The sequence below is a fragment of the Saprolegnia diclina genome (genome assembly GCF_000281045.1).
Source record: "Saprolegnia diclina VS20 unplaced genomic scaffold supercont1.4, whole genome shotgun sequence".
NCBI lineage: Eukaryota > Oomycota > Saprolegniomycetes > Saprolegniales > Saprolegniaceae > Saprolegnia > Saprolegnia diclina.
Window position 1 is genome coordinate 1,270,425 of NW_008246071.1, and position 22,151 is coordinate 1,292,575.

Consider the following 22,151-nt stretch of genomic DNA (forward strand, 5'->3'; position numbering starts at 1 on the left):
CATTTCGTGCGAAATACCGCCTCATCATTGATTGCTCGAGCACGGTTGTCAACAAGACTGCCGTTTCTAGCGCGGGGATCGATGATATCGATGTTTAACCCACAGCAAGGGTTTAAACGCGCGTTTTTGTGAAATGAAAGCGTTAAAACTGAAGCGTCGATGCAAAAAGGCTGCTCCCAATCCCTCTACATTGGATGCATGTAGCGGCTGCAGTCTTCGTCCGTGCCTCGTGGTATGGCGGGTCCACCACCCGAGCAGCGGTTCGAGCCACCCCGATTGACTGTAGAAGTGTTGAGCCAACCCCTGTGTCCAAAAATACTTGCGTCGTCATCATTAAGCATCCGAAATGCAGACGCCCGACCAAGCGTGCGTGGACGACTCCGATCGGAGAGCTCACGGCTGCGTAGGCGACTCAACATGCCGCAGACGCTGACGCTGGACCACGTGTCACCAGCGACGCGGCTGCTGGAGAAGCGACGGCAGATGTTCGAGGTCCAAGAGGCGCTGGACGCGCAAAAGGAGGAGTTTTCCCGGCGCGAAGTACGTTCCTTGTGTACCCACAGCGCTCAGAGACTATGCGACAGGACGCGTTCCGACGCCGCGAAGAAGGTCTGCGCAAGAAGGACCTCGAGCTGCAAGAGTCGCTTATCAAATTCAACAAGTTTCTGCAAGAGAACGAGTCCAAGCGCAACCGCGCCATCAAGCGCGCGTCGGATGAGATCAAACAGCGCCTCGCAAAGGAGCACGATGTCGCCCGGCTCCGCGAGTCCCTCGACCGCTTTAACGAAGAGAACGACAAGCTCTCCAACGAGGTCGAGCGGATTGCATAAGCCAAGCTCAATTGCGAATAGGTCAAGACCAACCTCAAGTACACGCGGTACCTCGAGAGCGTGCAAGAGTCGGTGCCGGAAGACTACCCCGAGATCACCGACCTCGTGAACCGGTATAACACGCTCAAGGACGCCAACCGGGACCTCTCGGAGAACCAAGCGCTGCACGAGCGCGACAACGAGCGCAAACGCATCAAGTTTGCGACGTTCACAAAAGAGCGCACGAACGACATGCTCAACTTCAACAACGAGATCGCGTCGCTTCAGAAGCAGCTTGAGCTCCGCGAGTCCAACGCGATTCGTCTCCAGCACGAAGTAGACCAGTTGGTCCGATAGAAGTTTAGACAGATTGTCCGTGTATAGGTGGACACGACGATCCGCAACACATCCGACAAGACGCTCGAGGTCGGACAGATTCTCATGGCCGTCGGGAATCTTCTCCAGCGCTCGACGAGCGGCATCCACGGCTCGATCCTTAAGCACATTGAGGTCAAGGACGCGAACGACGACCACAGCAGCAGCGCCGAGACCAAGAATGAAGATCTCGAGCTGCTCCAGAACGGACGCAAGGCCATCGCGGATCTGGACGTCATCGCGTCCTACATGGTCGACTTCACCGCCATCGTGCAGGCCCGCGCCGAGGCCCAGCGCGCGCAAAAGAAGGCAGCTGCTGCCGCCGCCGACTCGCCTGCCAAACAACCCGCGTGAAAAAACTTGGTTTTTGGATTAGTCGGTGGTCTTTGCCTTGCGCTTCTGGCGCTTGGCCGGCGCTTGCTTTTCGTGGGTCTCGTGAATGTCCTGGACGACCGCTTGGAGTCGCTTGCTGCGAATCTATCGCACGATGGTAGTGTCTCTTGCTGGCGCAAACGTTACCTTGGCGTACTTGACGCCGTCCTTGTACGACGTAAAGTAGCTGTCGATGCGTGTTTGCGTCTCCGACCAGCCGCGCGTCGCCGCCTGCACGATCGGCAGCAGCGTCGCGTTCACCTTCTCGAGCGGCCACCCAAACGTGCGGCCGCAAAAGACCCGCAAGTTGGCCAGGTCGGGCGTCGACCAGGAAAAGCGCGCATCCGATCGGTCCGTCTCGGGCTCGAGGTACGCCTTGACGACATGCGCGTTGGGGAAGGCGTCGGCGATGTGCCAGTTGCGTCGGACCTTGTGGTGCGTGTGCTTGAAGCGCTCGAGAGGCGAGAGTGCCTTGAGCTCGGCCTCCGATAGCTTTGGCAGCGGCTTGAGCTGCGCCGCAAGGTCAAAGTCTTGCACCCACGCTTTAAACTAGCGCATACCAAATCAGAGAGCGTCGTTCAGAGGCGGTCATACCTCGCAAAGACCGTCGAGACCTGGAAACGCGTGGACAATTTCGGTGGCGTTGACAACGCCGACGCCATGGATGCCGTCCGTGTAGTCGCTGCCGAGGAGGAGAGCGAGAGCGATCTGTGCGAGCTCCATGAGGTGCAAAATCCAGTGAAACAGTGTGCACCATGCTCTTCTGGTCGAGCCCAAGTTCGCGCTCAATGTCGGCCATGGAGAAGGCTTCGACAAACTTGGAGGTTTTAAACATATTTTTGTAGACGCGTTGGCCGCCAAACGCGAAAATATCACTATCCCACAACGATTTTTGAGGAATTCAGAATCGCAGAAAAACCTGTCGTCCGTGATGACGCCCGTCACAAGACCGAGCTTTTCGAGCGTGGCGCACTGCGCCTCGGCCTCCATGGGTGCTACAATGAACGGAACACCAAAGAGCCGCAGCAGCTCCATGACGTCGTTCTGCATCTCGTCCGTGACGCCATCGACGTCGCGCATTTGCTGGTTCCGCGACCGCTTTAGCTGGGCGTCCGTCTCGCCACCGTCGTCCGCAACGAGAAAGCGACCCGAGTCGACAACGACGGGCTCGGTCGGCGTCGTTCGCGTGAGGTACCGTGGCGTCGCGTCGTCCTCCAGCGGTTTACCGCCATGCTTTTGCTGATGGTCCCGGATCGCCCGCTTGATGGCGCCAGCAGCCCATTGCCTACGCCATCCATATTGAATAGACTACGCTAAAACAGTGTCGCACGTACGTCAGGTTAGAGGCTGTGGTCATGACGGCCTGAAGCGCATCGTCGTTTCGGGCAAGTCCGAGCGTGACGACGTCGTCATCGTCTTCGGCTGACAGCGCCTTGGACACGCGCCGTTCAAAGAGATTGTCCTCGTCGTTCCACGCGCCGAGGGCATCGGCGTCGAGGACGGCTGCCGTCGGTCGAAGCACCGGTGACGACGGCGGTGTCGCCTCGGCACTCCACGTCGTCCGTTCCACCGCCGCGTCTGGGACCACAAACGTGGTTGGTTTCCCGACCCCCACAGTACTGTCGATCGTAGTCGGAAGCGTGTCTGGCGAGGTTGGACGTGGCTCTCGAGGCGCGGCAAAGGCCTCGGGCGGCAGCACGTCTTGCCAATCGTCTTCTATATCGACATTTGTCGACAGATTTACGGCGTTCACGTACCGACGTCCGAAGCGTCGCCAATGACGATGGCGTCGTGGCTGGCGAGGAGGGTTGTGCTGGGTGACGCAGTGTCGTCGACAGCGACGGCAACTGTCGGGTCTGTGTTGCTGGTATTTTGGACTGTGGGCACTGGGAGATCGTCACTGGCGTCTTCGCGGATCGTTGCCGACTCGGCGACACTTGGCATTGCCCTCGGTGAGACGTCCAGCCATTCTAGACGCAAAATGACCGAGAAAGACAAAGTGGAGAAAGCTTACCCACGTCGTCGTCGTCAATGTCGATGGTGATCGGCGCAGCAGGAGTTGCCACGGGTACGGTCGAAGTTGCCACAGGCGCAGTGTTACTTGGCTGCGTCACGACATCTTCCCACTCTACCGCTGACGTATCGTGGCCTTCACTCCTCGTCAAAGACGGTCTACCCGTGTCCGAGTCGCTCACGAGTGCGTCTTTGGCCTCGACCTCGTCGCCCCACTCGACATATTGGTCCTTGACCTCGGCCTTGGGCCTACCAACTACACACATGGAGCTTCTGGATATCAAACCATGTAGATACCATCAAACAGAGACGGCGGCAAGATGCTGGCTTCTTCGGCCGTGAGCTGCATCTTGGTCGGATCGAGTGACGCCACGAGGCTGCCGTCTGCCTTGTGCTCCCAGACGACACCGCGCCGCTGCGACGTCGTCTTCTTCGGCACCATCCACTGCGGGTGGTCCGTCCTGAGGACGAGCGGTTTACCGTTGGCACCCATGAGGACATCGTCGTCAACATGCAGAATCTTTGGCGCACGCTGAGTCGGCTGCGACTGCGACTGCTTTTGCACATACTCGGAGAAGAGCCCGACCGACGAGTCCGATGCGTCGAGGAGCTGCGCGTCCGCGGCGACAGCGGCAGGCGGTGGCGCCGGCCGGGCGTCGTTAGCTGTCGTGAGGATGTACCGGCGGTCGGCTTCGCTTGCGATGCGGCGACCGGCTTCGGGGGCGTTCGCTGCCGCCGCCTGCTGCTTCATCTCGCGCTTGAAGCGGCTCGACTTAAGGAACGTCTGAATCTGGGCTAGTGAGTACTCTTCCGGCTTGCCTGCAAGCGTCAAGAACTGCTCGCGGGCCTCTTGGCGACGCTCGCGTTGGAAGGCTTCCACGTTCTCTTGATGGTCTCGCCATTCAATAATCGCATCGTCCTCGTCGACTTCCTCACTGGGCATCGGCGGCGGGCTCTCGGTCGTCTTCTTTTCCTCTTCTTCGTCGTCATTGATATGGATGACGTTGGATTCGGCCTTGGTCTCTTCCTCAACGACGGCCTGCTTGGCTCGCCGCTCGAGCTGCCGCAGGAGCAGCTTTTGCGCCGTTTGCGTGAGCGAGAGCTGGTTCTTCTCGCGCCGGGCGCGGCGACGCTGCAGCGTGCGCAGCTTGATCGCGGGCGTGTCGCCATCGAAGACAAAGACGGGTCGTATGCCGTGGAAGAGGAGCTTGGCGACCCGCTGGAAGGTGCCAAGGAGGTGCGCGTTGCGCAGCATGCTGCCATCCTCCGGATCGCGCATGGCCTTGACGAACTGCGTGAGCCAGATGCTCGCGTCCACGGCCAGCGTCTGCCCGCTCAAGCTCTCAATCGACACCTCGCGGCCTCCCGCAGCAAGCAGCATCCATAACCCCGTCACGCCCATGGCAGATCTTTGGCATCCGGGTACGGGGCCCTACGAAAACGGACTGGCGGACAGTAAATAGTGTTACAAAATATGGAACGCAACAGCAATCTGCAGACACTTCAACTGCCACTTCACATTGGTTCGAGGGCAGCAAGGTCAAGGCAGACATAGACGTTGTCCGTTGATGTGTCGACTCGATGTATTGTCTTCAGGAGGCTTGACAACCCTTGGACGCTCGCGAGGATCAAATCGAGCAGAGTTGAAGACGCCTACTGTGGGCAGGCCACCGAGCGGCTGCCACGATGGAGACGCCAAAGCTGGACAGTTGGCGCCTTGCCAAGCGCCGAGGCAATTAAGAAACGCGCGCAAGCGATAACGAGGCGGGTCAGGACCTGTCTCGGGCTCGCTTCTTCTTTTAGTAGCCTCACTTCAACTAGCAACCATGCCTGCGACGTGGCAGCACCCTTGCCTTTTGCCTCGCGTTTTGGTCCAAGCAACTTCTAGTACCGAGCGACGATACCAACGCGGTGTATGAAGTACCTTGCACGCTGTCGTTAGTGGAAGAACACACGGGAGGCAGAACCTTGGGCTCCATGGCTGTCTTCGATTCGACTGCGCTCGAAGAAAACGCCGAAGAGAGTCGCCCGTCCGTCAGTTGCGGCGATCCGGTGCGTCTCTGTGCCACAGCAACGCGCGGCGCGAATTCGCTTGGCTCGTGCGACGTGGCGCCAATACACTATTTCCGTGCGTCACGTTTTTTGGCCCCTGGATGGCAGGACCTTCGTCGTATCCGGCAAATCCGGATAAGGTGCACCAATCACCACCGGCACTGCCAGGGGTGTTTGGTCGCGTGAAAATACACTGGGCCCGAGTATACGGGCGGTTGTCCTCAATTTCCCGAGGGCTTATTCGGGGGTCGACGTTCAGACCGCCAGCCACTCCTCCTATGTCTGCCCAAGACACCCCTCGGTTCCCTCGTACGTGCTCTTGCTGCGCGAGCATGGATGGCCTCATCTCTCTTGTCCTTGTAGCCCAGGGAGCCCATGACGGCTTGCCGCCGTCGCAGGTAGGATCGCCATCCGCGACGATCGCTCATGCGTCGATCCACGTAGATGCCGGTGCGCACCGCGTCGGCGCCGCCCGTCGACCACACGCTCGACCCGAACCGACCTATCTATTTGCCGTACAGGGCCGGTGGCCAAGGCTACGTGCCTTCCCAGCCGTACGCCGCGCCCGCGCCTACGGCCGGCGTCTTTGTGCCCGGGCAGCCGTTCGTTCCCAAGTCGAACGTACACGCCCAGCCGCCTCCCGAGCGGGTTCACAGCAATCACGTTGCGCACATGGGCAATGCCCCGCCACCGATGACGTCGTCGCCAGGCCAGCTTGGCGGCCGGGGGATGCCTCGTGGCATGCCCCGTGGCATGAACCCGAACAACGTCCGGCCCTTTGTGCCGCAGCATCAGCACCAGCAGCAGCACCCAGGAGCGATGTCAGGATACATTCCGCGCGTCCAGCAGCCGTACTACCAGCAAGGTTGGCTACCTCGATTGTTTGCATACGGCTGTCAACAATTTGTGTAGGTGGCTACAACATGCAACACATGCCGAGCCAGCCCATGTACCCGCCAATGAACCAGTATGGGTCGCCTGCGATGCAACCGCCGCATGTATCGATGAGCATGCCGGGAGCTGTGCCCATTCATGTGATGCCTGGCCAGCAGATGCCGCCCCCTGTACAGCGCCCCGCGCCCGTGCGTGAACGCAAGGCCCTTGTGATCATTGACCCCAAGACGAACAAGCCGATCAACGAATGCAAAGCCCTCGCGACCGACGACGCTACGGTGGTAGAAAAGCCGCGGTCGCACTCGGATGCTCCGCGCCCCACGTCGACGTTGCGAGCCAACGTGCCGGCGTTTGTGTATACCCCACCGACGGCAACGACGGCACCGCCGCCACCGCCACCAGCTGCTCCTGCCGTCCCGGCCTCTCCCGTAAAAAAGGTCAAGTCTCCGCCGCCGACGCCCATTGCAGTGCCTTTGTCCCCGAAGAAGGCGTCTGCGCCGGCGTCCCCGAAGAAGACCGTGTCGTCGTCGCCTGTGAAGGCCGCCGTCACCCCGAAGAAGACGGTCGCTCCTGCACCGGTAACGCCAAAGGTCGCGACACCGAAGAAGGTTGCTACGCCGAAGGAGGACGTCGCGCCGGTGACGCCCAAGGTTGCGACGCCCAAGACCGTGGCGCCCGTGACCCCGAAGGCGGCCTCGCCCAAGGCAGCGCCCAAGGTGGCTACGCCCAAGACAGCGGTGCCCGTTGCCGCCCCGAAGGCCGTGACCCCGAAGCCTGCGACGCCGAAGAAGATTGCGACCCCGGTGTCGTCGCCCAAGAAGAAGTCGGTCGTTGCTGCCGAGCCCAGCATTATGTTTGGGACGGTCGAAGTGAGCACAGACGACGCTATCGCCGTCTCGCCCAAGGCCGTGTCGCGCCCGCCGGGCTTTACCACGGCGGACGACGAGAAGGACAATGAAGGCGACGACGTGGTCGAAGAAGTCTCCAAGAACGTGCCTCGCACCGAGCCGCGCCCGGCCAACACGGCGCCGCAGACGAACAGCAAGTGCTGCTACAGCGTCACGTTCCTCTTGAGCTTCCGCGAAGAGTACGCGGACTTGCCTTCCGCGGCCAAGGACCCGAGCTCTGGCTGGATGTCGATGGAGGTCTCGAACGACGGCCCCAACACGCGTGCGCGCCGCCAGAACTCGGGCGGTCGTGGCATTGAGCGCCAAAACAGCCGTGGCGACAAGGGCGGCAAGTGGTCGCGCGACCAGGCGCCGCCCCGCGGCGGTCGCGGTGGTCGTGGCGGTGGTCGTGGCGGTCGTGGCAGCGCGGGTCCGTCCATGATGGAAACGATCGACTCTGTGCAGCTCAAGCGCAGCGACGACCGCTGGGTGCCGAAGAAGGCGACGAACAACATGGAGCTCGTGAGCAAGCAGGTGCAGAGCATCATGAACAAGATGACAAACCAGAAGTTTGAGCGCCTCGCGGGCCAGCTGAGCGAAATCAACATGGACAGCTCGGACATGGTGGAGGCCGTCATCAAGATTATCTTTGACAAGGCGCTCGGCGAACCCCACTTTTGCGACATGTACGCCAACCTCTGCGTGTACCTCGAGACCAAGTGGAAGGTGTGGAGCTACCTCCAGATCGTCCAGAACGACGACGAGAAGAAGTGGTACTGGACGACGATGAGCGACAACGACGCTGAGGTCGTCGGTCCGTTCGAGTCGCTCGACACCCTCTTTGAGAGCGCGACCGAAGACCCGCAGGACGTGGTTTCCGCGCCCGAGGGTCTTGCGCTCAAGCAGGTGCGCGTGCGCAACAAGAAGTTTGTCAAGGTGTGGGCCGTCGCCGACGACGCGCTCTACTGGTCGGGCCAGAACGTCGAGGACCTCGGAACGACGCAGGTGCTCCACGGGCCGTTTGACTCGTTCGAACTCGCCAACGTGCACGCGATCAAGACGACGTCGTTCAAGCGTATTTTGCTCAACTCGTGCCAAGAGGAATTCGAGAAGGACAACATTTACGAAGAGCTGGACGCGGGCATTGAGAAGGCGCGCGCGGAAGGCACGCTCACGGCCGAGTACGAGGCCGAGTACGAGGAGAAGAAGATGCTCACGAAGCGCCGCATGCTCGGCAACATCCGCTTCATCGGCGAGCTCTACAAGAAGGGCATGCTGCAAGAGCGCATCATGCACGAGTGCGTGGCCAAGATGCTGAACGTGGCTCGCGCGGCGCCGGCGGCGGGCGAGAACGTTCCGTTCCGCCTCGTGCCCCTGCACCCGACGTCGCCGCCGGACGAGGAGAGCATCGAGTCGCTCTCGAAGCTGCTCACGACGATGGGCAAGAACCTCGAAATGTCGAGCGGCCCGCACGTCATGGCAGTTTACTTCGAGTACCTCGGCAAGCTCACGAAGGACAAGCGGCTCTCGTCGCGTATCATTTTCATGCTCATGGACGTCATCGACCTCCGCAACAACAAGTGGACGCCGCGCCGCAAGGAGCTCACGCAGAAGACGCTCGACGAGATCCGAAAGGACGTGGAGAAGGAGGCTGCCAACAAGGGCGCGCAGGCCACGCGCGGTTCGGGCCGCGGCCCGCCCATGTCGGCGTCGAGCCGCGACCGTGACCGTGACGACCGGGGTCGTGATGACCGAGGCCGTGGCGGCAGCTTCCGCGGCAACCAGGCACCGCCGCAGCGTTCCAACAGCAGCAGCAACTTTGCCAACGACCGGTCGCGGTCTCAAAACTTTGATCGCCCGAGCCAAGGCCGCCCGGCCACGTTTGGCTCGGCTAAGGGCCGCCCGGCCAAGCCTGCGCCGCCGCAAAAGAAGAAGGCGCCGTCGATCAAGGCGCAGCTCGAAGCACTCGACGACGACACGGCGTCGCTGCTCTCGAAGAAGGCACGTGGTATCCTGGACGAGTTTGTGGGTCTTCAGGACCCGACCGAGGCGCTCGCGTGCCTGCAGGAGCTCAAGACGTCGCAGAGCGCGGTGCCGAGCGTCTTGGTGTCGGCGGCCTTTGTGAAGGAAGCGCTCGTTGTGGCGATGGAAGAAAAGGCGGCGATTCGCGATGCGTTTTACGACTGCGTCACGGCGCTCTGTGAGAAGAAGGCGCTCGAGGTCGAGGCGGTTCAGTTTGGGCTCGAGACGGCGCTCTTGCTGGCGCCGGACCTCAAGTGCGACGTGCCCAAGATTGGCGAGCACCTCGCGACGATTGTCGTGCGCCTCATGGCGCTTGCGCAGTCGACGCTGACGCTGCAGTGGCTCACGATGGGCCTTCTCTTCAAGGAGGACGCGGAAGCGGACATTCTCGAGGAGCTTGTCGAGGGCGGTGTGCTCTCGGACGTGGTGGGTCTCGTCCTGGCGCGCATGCCGCCGGCGGTTGCCGCGCAGCAGGCGTCGCAAACCTTCCAGTACCTCAACCTGACGTCGATCCTTCCGTCGCACGCGCGGACGGCCAACGACGTGGCTGCGTGGCTGACGGCGCACAATTTGACGAGCACGCTGGCTGTCTTCACCAAGGCGCTGGAGCTGCTCCGATTGAGCCTCGACCTCCCGACGGACGCGGTGATTGCGCGCATCGAGACGACGATCCCGCCCGAAATGCGCGGCGACGCGCTCTTTGCCAAGCAGGTGTGTCTCTTTATGGCCGGTGTCTCGACCAAGCCGTCGGCCCACCACTGCCAACTCATCATGGGTCTCTGCGGCGGCCTTGACGGCCAAGCCGCGCTCATTGGTGGTCTCGCCCAGTCGACGGCGCCAGGTACGAGCTAGTTTGCACGGTGGGTGTTGACACTCTATGTAGCCGATATCAAGCACCTGCTCAAGTACCTCATTGACCACCAGGCGCTGGCAACCAACGCGATCAAGGCGTGGAGTGACTCGGCAGCGCAGCGCTTGTGCGTCAAGGGCGCGGCGCTGGAACAGATGGACGAGATCGTCTCGCGCATGCGCAAGTAGACTACACCCCGGACGATATAGCAGTTTTTGTCCATGACTCTTTGTTAGTACTATTACATTGTGTCGCGGAAAGAGAGCAGTGTTAGCTTTGTATAAGGACAACTACCGACGACGACGAGTCACTTGCGCGACGCGGGCTGGAGGCGCGGGTCCAGCCCTTGGACCTTCTTGGCGCGCTGCTTGGCGTCCGAGGCCTTTTCCCGCGCGACGAGCTCTCGCGATCGCTGGCGCGTGGCGTCGGCGACTGTCGCGAGTTTCTCGAGTTTGTGGAGCAACGTCTGGTTCAGCTGCACTTCGAGGGTCGTGTGGTCCGCGAGCAGCGCTTCCTCCTCCTTGGCGAGCATTTGCTGCTTGAGAATGGCTTGCTGCAGCTGATTTTTGGCCGCACGCTGTATGTCGACCTGGCGCTGCCGCTTCTCGTCCTTCTCCCGGTCCGCTCGCCACAAATCGGCCTGCTTGTCATAGTCCCTACATTCAACATGAGCCAAAGACTCGTTCTTTGCAATCGGACTCTTTCTCGAGGCGTTCGCGCTCCTTCTTGAGCTGCATCTGCTGCTTGAGGTACTGCTGCTGGTCGTGGTTGCGACGCATCGCGTCTTGGCGCTTCTTGTCGTCGAGCTCGGCCTGGCGCCGCTCATAGTCCTACGATGATACATGATGCGTCCATCAAGCAGTATTGGTCTGCCTCTTGGTAGCGCAGAATCCGCATCTCGTCTTCCTTGTTGCGCATGTCGGTCTCGGCCTTGGACGTGTCGTCAAAGAACTTCATTTTGGCCTGGATCTTCTTGGAGAGCGCGTCAAGGTTTTGCTGGCGCTGCGCTTCTTTCGCCTCCTCCATCTTGACGTAGTCGTGGGCTAGCTTCACCTCGAGCTCACGGTCCGCGGCCATCGCATTCGCCTTCTTCCGCAACTGCGCCTCGTTCTCCTCGAGGACACGCGCCATCTTGAGCTTCTCGGCTTGCTTGCGCGCGGCGTCCTTGGCCTCCTACATGCATGTGCCATTCTTCACTGTGCATGGCGCATGAGTAGCAGCAGTACGTCGTCGGCCTTTTGCTTGGCGATGGCTTCGGCCATGCGCACTTCGGCCTCGCTGCGTAGGTTAAGCAAATGGCAAGATGTGTCGACGTACTGGCGCGCGGCTACTTCGGTCCGCTTCTTCTCGAGCTTGTACTGGCGCTGCTCCTCCTGGATTTTGTTTTGCTCTTTGGCGCGCGCGATACGGTCGAGCTCCTTGGCGCGCTCGGCGTCGTTCATGCGCTCGAGCTTGCGCATGGTCTCCTCAAAGTACTTTTGGTTATCTTGCGCTTCGGCCTGCTTGGCCATTTGCTTGGCGTCGACCTGGGACTGCAGGTCGTGGCTCCAGCTCGATCGCATCGCGACCTTCTTCTTCATCTACAAACGGTGTCGTGCAGACTGCGGCGTGGCGACGACGGACCTTGGACTCGGCGTCGTGGACTTCTTCGAGGTTTTGGATCTGGACGAGCGCGTTCCAAATGTCATCTTGCTTGTGCTTCTTGGGCGACTTGCGCGGCGGCAAGACAAAGCCGATGCTCGCTTGCTGCAGCTGCGACTCGGTCACGTAGATCGAGTCGGCCGCGGGCAGTGGACGCGGTCTACGAAGCGCTTCATTGTTGCGACGACGACAAGCAGGAGATGTACTCGTCCTTGGAGCCATTGGATTTCCGCGTCTTTTTTTGGCTCTTGGGCTTCTCGAGTGGGGCCTCGACGGGTTCGGCTGGCCCTGGCGGTGTACTCGCCTTGGGGACCGACAGCGACGACGCGCCGCGCTTGCAAAGCGTCTGAACGAGGCGCTGCAGCTCTGCGTCCTATGCCGTCGCTCGGACCTCGCACGCAAAAGATCGCGCGCACCGTGAGGTTGCTCGATGCGCCTTGCTTCTGCAGCGTCTCGAGGATCTGCGACGCGAGCTCGGACGCGAGCGCCGGCGGCTTCTTGCACTGCTTTTGGATGCGAACGCAAATCGACATGCGCAGCTTCTCCTTCATGTTGAGGTAGAGCGCGCGCTGCCGTATTCTCTCCTTGTCGAGCGTGCGCATGGACGCGCTACGTGCGTGGCGTTAGGACGACGCATCGGGTCGGCGTCCACGCACCGCGTGTCGGCGACGGACACGGTGCTGCTGCCGGTCATCGTGCTTCCGAGGGTTCCGGGCAAATGACCGTCGTTACCGTGCGTATAAATAGCCCGTGTGTTTCATCGACCGGCGGCTTCTTCAAGCACCCTCAATCTCCACTCCACTTTGCAGCTCAACTCCAAGGTGCAGCGACCCGTCCATGGCGAACAGCGTGCCAAAATGAGCGTGCAAACAAGCCAAGACGTAAGTACATGGAGCGGTGACACTGCAAGCTGCATGGCCTGAGCTAATAGCGTCAGACTCGTACGCTGTTCTTGGCTGGCGCTCGGAGCTGTTGACGCTGGGTGGCCGATGGATCGGAGCGCCTGCGCTCTGATTGGCCGAGAGGTGGCTGGCATTTTTCCATGCGCGTGCGGGTGGCGTTCGCGGACGAGGCTGGCGCGATGATGGCCGAGGCCTGGGGCTTCTCGCGCTGCGTCGTGCCTATCGACGACTCGTTGAAGCTCGTGGGCGACCTTTTGCACCACGTCTCGACGCGCTTCGGCCTCCAATCGACCACCGGCGGCCTCGAAGTGCTGCTCGACGGCTTCGTGCTCCTGCCGAGCGACAAGATTGCGCTTGTCTTGCGCGCGGATGACGTGCTCACGGTGCAATGGTCCACGCGTGCTGCCGCTGCCGCTGCTTCAATCACGCTCCAGACCATGCCGCGCTTGGTGGCGGCTGCACCAACAGAGCGCAAGAAGCATCCCAGCCGCGCGACGACCACAAAACCCGTGGCACTCCAGCGAGCAAATGCCAGCTCCAGCTCCAGTGACAACGAGAGTAGCAGCGGCGAAGAGACAAGCGTAGTGGCCAACAAGTCACCGCCGAAGAAGCCAGCGCCCAAAGGAGCAGCGGGCCCGCCACCACCCACTCCAGCCAAGCGCGTTGTGCCACCCAAAACTACCCCAACAACTGCAACCAGCAAACGTAGCAGCGACAGCAGCAGCAGTAGTAGTAGCAGTGACAGTAGCAGCAGCAGTAGCAGCGAGTCCGAGCAGGAAGTCAAGACGAAGCCTCGACCGCTCGTGACGTTGAAGGAGAAGAAGCGACTCGCGAAGGCTGGGACGCCGTACCAACGCTCTGCTACGGCTACTACCCCCGTCGTCAGTGCTGCTTCGTCGCCAAAGAAGCGGCCGGCGGCCGTTGCGTTTCCCGAGGCACAGGATGCGACGTCTGCTGCCAAGGCGCGATGGGGTTCAACAAGCGCACCAGGTCATAACCACGTCCGCTTCGATGCGAAAGCGAACGCGTCTTTCGACAAACCAGTGCCAGATGCAAAACTTTCGCGCGCTTTGGACCACCGCCCGCGGGGCGGGGACTTGGCCAAGTACGGCCCGTCAGCCGCTCCCCTGCCCAGCGCAATGCCGGCGCCACGGCTGCAGCAGCGCCAAGCACCCGTGCATCGGACTCCGCAGCCCGCCACTGCGACATCAAAGAAAGAGCTGTGGAAGCGTCCGTACCAGGTCATCGCCTCGCTTGAAACAGCGTCGATGCGTGCAACGGCAACTCCCGAGGTGTGCTTATGTCGGTAGGTCATACACTCATTCACCGTGTGCATAGGACGCATTCACGACGTACCCCGAAGCTCAGATCAAATGGGTTCAAGCGGGCGATGTTGTTGCCTTCAAGACGCTGCGTCTCTGCGAGACGACCATGACGCCAGTCCTGAGCGCCTATCAAGTGGGCCGCTGCGTCGCCGCAGAGACCGATGCGCTCGTCTTGCAGCCGTGCGTCAAGACAGCGTACGTTTCCTCGTATTTCTGGGCAGCAATCAACGATGCTACTTGTGTAGTCAAGGCACCTACGAAGACGACGAGGCGAAGGAGCCATGCACGTTCGAGACGATGGAGGTCCAGGATCTGCGGGCGCTTGCGGGTGCAGCGCACGTACTCGGTCAGCTCCAATGCCGCGTAGTTGATCCCAGCACGTCGGCTGCAGCAGAGGAACACGGCAGCAATGATGAAGACCAGCAGCAGGTCGACGACGTGGGGGCGACGAGGAATGAAAGCGATGAGAACGACGAGATGGCGACCGCCAAGGAGAACCTCTTGGAGATGCTTCGCGCCCGGAAGGAGCAGCTTCTTCGCGAGCAGCTCGAAGGCAACACGGGTGCGGCACCGTAATACGCAGCACAATAATATCGTCCTTTGGATACCGTATATATGAACGTGTTTCGCGTTATCTCCGTTGGTGCAAGGACCTCGCTACTAGAAACCTCCTTCTCCCTTTGCTCGCGGGGCCGTGGCTTGCTCTGCTGAAGTCGCTCGGGGGCACTGCGACAAGGAAGTTCAACGAGTGCCCGATCGTGTACTCGTAAATTAGGACAAATTCCCTTGGTTCGCGCGAGATGACAACAGACAAAAGGGCCCAAAGCGGTTGTATCCGGAGGCGCTCTATCATTGGCCCTATTCATAGGTATCGGCCAATCATTTTCGTTTAACGGAGGCGTTCCGGATAGACAGTGCGTATAATTCGGGAATATATTGCATAACTCCACTATATAGCGTATATTACCATTGGTTTTAGCCAATCACCAACAAGTTGGAAATCTTGGTCACGATGCTGGTGGCGCGAGCATCACTGCGGCGACGTGGCTTCCATGCCCCGCGGTCGCTCGTCGACGGCGGCGATCGCATCCTGCGCGAGGTAGACGCCATCTCGCATGTCATCTGCCCACTGAAGATGCCACGACAGGGCGACCCGATGACCAAGGTCCGCTGGAGCCTCGCGACGCAGCAGTTGTGGCAGGAAGGAAATCTTCCGCTGTACGTGAACCCTCGGTTTTGCTTCACTTTGAACAACGCTTGCCATCGTAGGTGCCACGAGGAGACGTGGTGTGGGAATCCGCCCGACTATCCCGCGCGAGGTCCGCTCCCGCGGCTCTACGACCCCAAGGACATGCCGAGCGACAAGTCGACTCCGATTCCGATCGGAATTCTGCACGGCCTGGCGCATATTGAGCTCGGCGCCATTGGTATAGTTTAAATCTTGTGATAGTTATGTTATGGACCGCTGCGTAGACAACTACTGGGACACGGTCGTGCGCTTTGCGCCGGAGCCCGCCGACGACGTGTACCACCTGCCCCGCGCCTTCTACGACGACTTTGCCAACGTAGCTTGTGACGAGGCCCGTCATTTTGAGCTCGTGGAGAGCCGTTTGCGCGAGCTGGATTCGTTTTATGGCCAGCTGCCCGCGCACCGAGCACTCCTCGAACACGCGGCCAACACACGCAGCACGCTTGCCGCACGACTGGCTGTGATCCCGCTTGTGCAAGAGGCTCGCGGCCTCGACGCTGGCCCTCGGCTGGTGCACAAGCTGAAGTCTCTTGGTGACCCGGTGTCTGCAGACGTTGTTGCACAGATTGTGTTTGAGGAACGTGGCCATGTGGCCCGGGGCATCGAGTGGTTCACGTACCTCTGCGGTCAGATCCAGAGAGATCCCGTTCCGTACTTTCACGAGCTCGTGCGCGAGTTCTTCCCCGACGGTCTCCCGGGGCCGTTCAACCTCGAAGCGCGTTTGGCGTCACACATGCCGCCGAAATGGTACCAGCCACTCGAGATGGCGCCCAAGCCCAAAAAGGCGGCAGCCCCCGTGACATCGCCACGTCACGTAAACCGTCCGACCAATGGCAAGACTCTCGTTGTCGCGGGTTGCGTCTGGCCCGAGCGCACGTCGTCGGCTGCGGGCGTGCGTACGACCGACATGATCGAGATGGCGCGCGACGAAGGCTATGACGTCATTTGCATCTCGCCGTGCCGGCCAAACGAACACACGGCGCGCTGGGAGGCAGACGGTGTTGCCTGTGTCCAGCTCGACCCCAACACGGGCGACGTCGAGACGTTCCTCAAAGCGACCCGCGTCGATACAGTGGTTTTCGATCGGTTTATCGCTGAAGAAATGTACGGCTGGCACGTCGCGACGCATGTACCGAGTGCCAAACGCATCCTAGACCTCCAAGACGTGCATTTTCTCCGAAAAGCGCGCGAGCATCTCGTGCTCAAAGCCAAGGTACCTCTACCAAACGAAAGTGGGCTCACGGAAGAGAGCAGGTGGACTTTGAAGCGACGCTCGGTCTCGACATTGACGTCGAGCCGGTGCTGCCAAGCGTACTGCGGGAGCTCGCGAGTATCTATCGGTCCGACACGACGTTGTACGTCTCCGAGTTCGAGAAAGCGCTGCTTGTCGAGCGCTTTGGCGTACATTCGGCATCGCTGGAAGCCCTGGACTACATGCTGCCGCTCGCTGCGCCATCGATGCCGGTACAGTCGTGCTGTCGACAAAATAGGTGTCATGGTCTTTGCGATAGACGCCGTTCGAAGAGAGGGAGCACGTGGCTGTTGTTGGGAGCTTCAAGCACCCGCCCAACGTCGACGGCCTCAAGTGGCTCACGAATCACATCTGGCCTCGGACGCGGGAACTCATTGGGAAGGATGTGGAGCTCCACATCTATGGCTCGTACGCGAGCGCGAAGGACATGAAGCACTTTGAGCAGCCGCGCGAAAACGTGCGCATGATGGGTTTTTGCAAAGACGTGCACGCGACGCTGGGCCAGTACCGCGTGAGTCTCGCGCCACTGCGGTTCGGTGCCGGCATCAAGGGCAAGGTCATCGACTCGTGGATTGCGGGTACGCCCGTGGTATCGACCAGCGTCGGCGCCGAGGGCTTGCACTTTGACGCAACGGGCGTGTGGGGTGGCCGCGTCGCGAACGCACCAGACGCCTTTGCGCTCGCGACGCAGCAATTGTACGACGAACCTGGCGCGTGGAAAGCGTGCCAAGACGCTGGTCACGGAATCTGCCAAACCCACTACGATCGGCGCAAGCAGCAACACGCTTGGACAGGCGTGCTGCAGACGCCACCGCGGGAAAACTGGCTCGGCCGCGTCCTCTCGTCAAGCCAATTCCGGGCGACCGAGTACATGTCGCGCTTCATCCGAGCCAAGAACGAGGCTGCCGCATCTTCGAGCTAGTTTACCTCTGTCATTGCCAAGCTAGTAACCAGCTCCAGCACATGAATGCAAATCCCATGCACTTAAAGCGCCTTTTATTCAAGAAATTGGTATTCTAGTAAACGCTGTTGTATGCTCAGAGCTTGGCGAGGCCCGGGATCTCGGCGAGGAGGTCTGCAATGTCCATCGACTTGGGACCGCCCAGCGGCACCTTGCGGAAGGTCGCGAGGCGCCGCGCCAGCACGTCGAGTTCCTTGCCCTAGTCGCGATCAGTACCACGCATCGTGTCATATGAATGTACGTCGTGGTAGCGCGCCGTGAGGAGAACGAGGGTCCGCGGCGTGGCCCCGCGAGTCTTGGCGGGCTCTTGGACCATGTGCACGACGCTCCAGCGCTCGAGGATCGCGAGTGCGTTCTGGAGCGTCTCGAGCGAGCACGCCTCATAGTGCGCAATGATGCGTTCGTGGTACATCTAATGTACGTCACCCTCGGAAAACGACGCATCACGCGATACCGTCTCGGCGAGCCACTGCATGCGGCGTACGAGGTCGCTCGGCGACATACCGTCGCCCGACTTGAGCACGAGCAAACTCGCGACCGCGACCCAGTAGCTAGTATGTGCGGATGACGACTCGTTATCAATCGACGGCGCACCTGTCGATGAAGGGCCAAATCGCCGCACACAAGAGCGTTTGAATCGACTGGCTCGTCGGCGTCGGCGTCATCGTGTGGACCCTACAGCGCGATTGAGCCGAAAACAACATTATATGTCTAACGTACGTCGACGCAAAGATACCGCGCTCTTCCATGCCAGCGAGTGTCTTTTCGAGGGTAGCTCGGCCGTCCGCGTAGTACTTGGAGACAAACTCGATCGAGAGCATTTCATGCAAGAAGACGGCGCTGTCGAGCAGTTCTTTGGTGGGCACGCCCTGCGCATTGTGCAGCGGTTGTGTTGGGCGCGCAGGTAAACATACCTCGCTGCTGCCGTTGGCGGCGAGCGCTTGGTAGGCGCAGGCCAAAACGCCTTCTTCGTTGAACCAGTGAAGTACCTTGTTGCGGTAGTAGCCGAGCCCAATCATGTTTTGGTACTGGTCGCGCTACACAGAGACATCAAGAACGCGTCGATCGTCCATCGACCGTACGTTGGTGATGGCAGGCTCGACGAGGTCCTTCCGGCGCCAAACGACAAACTCTTCCAGCAGCGCCAGCGCCCTACGCCCAATAGAATTAGAGTCGTCACCAAAGCAAAACGACGCACCGCTCGACAATGGCGACGCGGCTGCGACCTTGGCAGCTCAGCACTCTGCCGCCACGCTGCACGACCTGCGACCGAAGCCAATCGGTTTGGGCCACGAGCTGCTCCCTACGCATCCCATGTTTTAGAGTCGAGTGCGAACGACCTGTGCACTGACTTGGAGATGCCGTTGCGGAAGAGGAGGAGGATCGTTGCGACGAGGTGCGTCGGCGTGCACGTGGCTTTTTGCACGAGCGACTCGGTCACTGCGTACGCGAGGTCCGTCACGAGCGAGATCGGTTCGTTCGTCACCGGGTCACGGACGTCGGCTTTGGCGTGGGCGGCCACAAACTCCTTGACGTGGATCGCGGGCGCAAACTGCACCGAGATCGACCCAAAGTCCTTGCGCAAGACATGCGCCGACTTGAGGAGCGCGCCGAGCGACTACGACATCGGATTGCAAAATGAGGGCGTACGAGCAAAAAGTACCTCCTTGATCTTGCCTTCACCGAGCATCTCCTTCTGGTGCACGCCAAGCTCCACGGGCTTGTCATAGTCGATGGTGACAGGCACGATATGAATCTACAGCAACAGACCTCAGCCCATGGACTCAGATGAGGAACGAGCGACGAACGTTCTTGACGCGGCCCGATTCAAAGCTCTTGACGATCGTCGAGAGCATGCCAAACTGAGGGCGCAGTTGCTTGCCGCTGCGGCTGCGCGTGCCCTCGAGGAAGAACTCGACCGTGTGGCCCTTCCCGAGCAAGTACTAGACAAGCATAAGTGTCGATATTTCTTGTCGAGAGCTACCTGCGTGTACTCGGTAAAGATGGCCGAGTACAATGGGTCGTTCTTGAAGGACCGGCGGATAAAGAACGCGCCACCCTTGCGCAGCAGGTCCGAGATCGCACTACGCACAGCGCGTCAAGGACGGCGAGACACGCGTACGTGCATACCCCATATTGAGAAAGTCTTCGCCCGCGAGCACAAACGGGATCGGGATGTTGTACGCAAAGAAGAGGTACGTCATCATGAGAAAGTCCATGTACGAGCGGTGCGTCGGGATGAGTACGAGCGGACCTTCGCGGACCTTGACGAGGTTGCGGATCGCCTCAAGGCCGGCTTCGTCCACCACGATCTTGTCGTACATGTGACGCCACACCTGCGACGCCATCATTGGGCGATCTGTCTATATGGAAATGGAGAGAGAAACCTTGCGGAGGAGCCAGCCCGCCTTGCGCGCGGCCGAGTAGTCAATGTTGGACGCCATGCGGTTCAGAATCGAGAGCGCCTCGGCCTCGATCTCGTGCCGAGAAAGCTTCGGGTTGGCTGCCGCCTTGGCCGCGACGGCCTCGCGCACCGAAGACGACTCGAGGATCACATTGCGGATGGACGCGATCGAGTCGGCGGGTACGCGCGGTACGTGGCTCGCCTCGTGATGCATGCCCTCGCGCCAGCCTGCACTCACATGAGAGAGTCGAGGCAACGTTCCAGACAAGTGTACCAGTGAGACCCATGAAGCGGCCCCAGATGCCGGCCTTGGTGTAGCCGGGCTTGCGGCTAGACGTGAACGCCCACGAGACGTCGGGCAAAAGACCCGGAAACGAGATCGCGTGGTGGTCCGGGTCCCACTCGAGAATGCGGTCCGTGTTGAGCGCCATCTAGAAAAAGTTAGATTACGTGTTGGGTTGTAGAGCTCACCTCCGTGTGCTGCGTGCCCTCAATGTCGACGTCGACAATGTCTTCGTGGAGAATCCACTTCTTAAGGCCCACGGCGTAGTTGAGCAGGTACCGCTCCCAGACAATTTCGCCTGCGTTCACAAACCTAATCTCACGTTGCAGCCAATAGAGCGTAAAAGCATGCAATACCAAGCATCGCTCGCAATCTCCGGCATGGAAGCAAAGCGCAGGAGGTTGTCGGATGAAAAAACCCACTGGTTCTCAGTGAAAGGCTTGAAGAGCTCGACAAGCTGTCGCGCCCGCCACGTGAGCGTCCAGAGCCGCGACGCCTGCTTCATGTGGTGCGGGTTGCCCGAGGCATTGGCGGCCGTCGAGTACACGGAGGATGGCAGCGTGTACTTGAAGAACCAGTGCAGCTGGAACAATTGGTGGCTCGAATGCATCGAGAATTTATACGGGGCAAGCGCTTTCTCCGGCGGGTTTTGCTGGAAGTATGCGCTCAGAGTACCAATAGGGACGCGCCAGCGCAGCGGGTTTCCCCGCGGGTCCGACGTGCCCGAGTGCACAACGAGCGGCGGTGCACTTGCGGGCTGTTTCGAGCGCGCAAAGCCGCTGACGAGGATACCGTTGACGACAAAGTCGACCTGGTGATACAAAGTCGTGAGCTTGTGGTAGTCGTTTTGTACATCGCTCGTACCGGGACGATGTCGGCAACGCTACGCGGGTTACCCGGGAGGATCGTAAGGATGCCCATGCCTGCGGCCAAGAAGATGGCGCCAGCAGCGGCAATTTGGTCGACCTAGAGGGAGGGCGTCAACACAAAAAAGTATTGTCGTCGCAGGGCGTACCCAGCCCGGCACGGGCTCCTTCCATGCTGCGCCGACAATCGTGGGACGAAAGATGACGACGGGGAGGTGCGCACGGTGCTTCATGATCATGTGCTCGGCCATCGACTTGGTGAGCGTGTACGTGTTGGGGTACGTTCCGATCAAGTTGAGGTGCAACTTTTCAATCTCGGTTGGCGACGCCGCCTACGCGAGACTGCAGTTGCCAGCGATGTCATGTTGCGTACGCTCGTGACGGCCGCAATCGCAGCTTCCGGGTCGAAATCCAGCGGGTAGAGCTAAGCACATTATGAACCTAGAAACAAGGAGCGAAAACAGCACCTTCTCCTCGAGCGTGCAGTTGCGCTGGTTGCTGTTGACGTACGCAGTCGACACGTGAACGTACGACACGACGTTCTTCATGCGCTTGCCAAAGTTGAGCATGTACATGGCGCCGAGGCAGTTCATCTAGTGCAAAGATAACGTCACAGCTGAGATCCGCCAAAGTACCTCGACGGCCACGTCGAGCGGCTCGTTGAAGCTGACGCTGGCAGCCGAGTGCACGACGACGTTGACCTTCTCGATCAAGAGCGCCGCGTCTTCTGGCGACATGCCCAAACTAGCCGAGTTGATGTCGCCGGCAATGCCATGCAGCTTGGAGCGCACGAAGGTGTCAAAGTCGCTGCGCTCCGCGCGGAGGCGGTTGAAAATGGCGCTAGAAACACGCGTCAGAGCTGCGACATCGTTAACGACAGCATGTACCTGCTAATGACGTCCGACTCGAGACGGTCGGCGGCGGATCGGCCTTTCTTCGGGCGCACGAGCACGTAGATCTTGTCAATGTTGGGCGTACAGCGCAGGAGCTTTTC

The 22,151-nt window shown here is 60.3% G+C and overlaps 7 protein-coding genes across 8 annotated transcripts; 4 read left to right on the forward strand and 3 right to left on the reverse strand.

Moving 5' to 3' along the window:
• The first annotated feature begins 127 nt into the window (after positions 1 to 127).
• Positions 128 to 1,559, forward strand: SDRG_02142 (hypothetical protein). Its single transcript, XM_008607714.1, has 6 exons — positions 128 to 232; positions 287 to 366; positions 408 to 540; positions 585 to 812; positions 852 to 1,145; positions 1,194 to 1,559. The coding sequence occupies exons 2-6, from the start codon at positions 347 to 349 to the stop codon at positions 1,536 to 1,538; spliced, it is 1,020 nt and encodes a 339-aa protein (XP_008605936.1). The 5' UTR covers positions 128 to 232; positions 287 to 346; the 3' UTR covers positions 1,539 to 1,559.
• SDRG_02143 (hypothetical protein) lies at positions 1,557 to 4,971 on the reverse strand (the record flags this gene model as incomplete). The annotated part of the gene is made up of 10 exons (XM_008607715.1): positions 1,557 to 1,661; positions 1,704 to 2,105; positions 2,151 to 2,264; positions 2,311 to 2,431; positions 2,476 to 2,841; positions 2,891 to 3,272; positions 3,314 to 3,526; positions 3,571 to 3,684; positions 3,733 to 3,825; positions 3,867 to 4,971. The coding sequence occupies 10 exons, from the start codon at positions 4,969 to 4,971 to the stop codon at positions 1,557 to 1,559; spliced, it is 3,015 nt and encodes a 1,004-aa protein (XP_008605937.1).
• A 751-nt stretch (positions 4,972 to 5,722) lies between these two features.
• On the forward strand, positions 5,723 to 10,462 carry SDRG_02144 (hypothetical protein; the record flags this gene model as incomplete). The annotated part of the gene is made up of 5 exons (XM_008607716.1): positions 5,723 to 5,930; positions 5,985 to 6,019; positions 6,066 to 6,486; positions 6,534 to 10,265; positions 10,308 to 10,462. 5 exons carry the CDS (start codon positions 5,723 to 5,725, stop codon positions 10,460 to 10,462), a joined length of 4,551 nt encoding a protein of 1,516 aa, XP_008605938.1.
• Positions 10,463 to 10,472: 10 nt separating this feature from the next.
• On the reverse strand, positions 10,473 to 12,812 carry SDRG_02145 (hypothetical protein). The gene is made up of 9 exons (XM_008607717.1): positions 12,572 to 12,812; positions 12,332 to 12,524; positions 12,122 to 12,288; positions 11,898 to 12,075; positions 11,592 to 11,854; positions 11,501 to 11,552; positions 11,148 to 11,447; positions 10,974 to 11,104; positions 10,473 to 10,930 (listed from the first exon to the last, which is right to left on the reverse strand). The coding sequence occupies exons 1-9, from the start codon at positions 12,607 to 12,609 to the stop codon at positions 10,582 to 10,584; spliced, it is 1,671 nt and encodes a 556-aa protein (XP_008605939.1). The 5' UTR covers positions 12,610 to 12,812; the 3' UTR covers positions 10,473 to 10,581.
• SDRG_02146 lies at positions 12,718 to 14,762 on the forward strand. Of its 2 annotated transcripts, XM_008607719.1 has the most exons (4): positions 12,732 to 12,796; positions 12,853 to 14,109; positions 14,156 to 14,337; positions 14,388 to 14,762. In XM_008607719.1, exons 2-4 carry the CDS (start codon positions 12,958 to 12,960, stop codon positions 14,716 to 14,718), a joined length of 1,665 nt encoding a protein of 554 aa, XP_008605941.1. In that variant the 5' UTR covers positions 12,732 to 12,796; positions 12,853 to 12,957; the 3' UTR covers positions 14,719 to 14,762. The 2 variants fall into 2 exon arrangements, with proteins under 2 accessions (XP_008605940.1, XP_008605941.1); XM_008607718.1 differs by having other exon boundaries at positions 12,718 to 14,109.
• A 357-nt stretch (positions 14,763 to 15,119) lies between these two features.
• On the forward strand, positions 15,120 to 17,666 carry SDRG_02147 (hypothetical protein). The gene is made up of 6 exons (XM_008607720.1): positions 15,120 to 15,241; positions 15,290 to 15,360; positions 15,412 to 15,569; positions 15,616 to 16,604; positions 16,646 to 16,855; positions 16,903 to 17,666. Exons 1-6 carry the CDS (start codon positions 15,155 to 15,157, stop codon positions 17,563 to 17,565), a joined length of 2,178 nt encoding a protein of 725 aa, XP_008605942.1. The 5' UTR covers positions 15,120 to 15,154; the 3' UTR covers positions 17,566 to 17,666.
• On the reverse strand, positions 17,612 to 22,151 carry SDRG_02148 (hypothetical protein). Its single transcript, XM_008607721.1, has 23 exons — positions 22,045 to 22,151; positions 21,793 to 21,997; positions 21,625 to 21,750; positions 21,531 to 21,581; positions 21,307 to 21,489; positions 21,156 to 21,257; positions 20,648 to 21,102; positions 20,480 to 20,603; positions 20,283 to 20,439; positions 19,992 to 20,236; positions 19,735 to 19,940; positions 19,589 to 19,688; positions 19,413 to 19,547; positions 19,268 to 19,360; positions 18,957 to 19,222; positions 18,803 to 18,907; positions 18,687 to 18,756; positions 18,519 to 18,641; positions 18,325 to 18,473; positions 18,199 to 18,279; positions 18,059 to 18,155; positions 17,846 to 18,016; positions 17,612 to 17,803 (listed from the first exon to the last, which is right to left on the reverse strand). Exons 2-23 carry the CDS (start codon positions 21,892 to 21,894, stop codon positions 17,681 to 17,683), a joined length of 3,264 nt encoding a protein of 1,087 aa, XP_008605943.1. The 5' UTR covers positions 21,895 to 21,997; positions 22,045 to 22,151; the 3' UTR covers positions 17,612 to 17,680.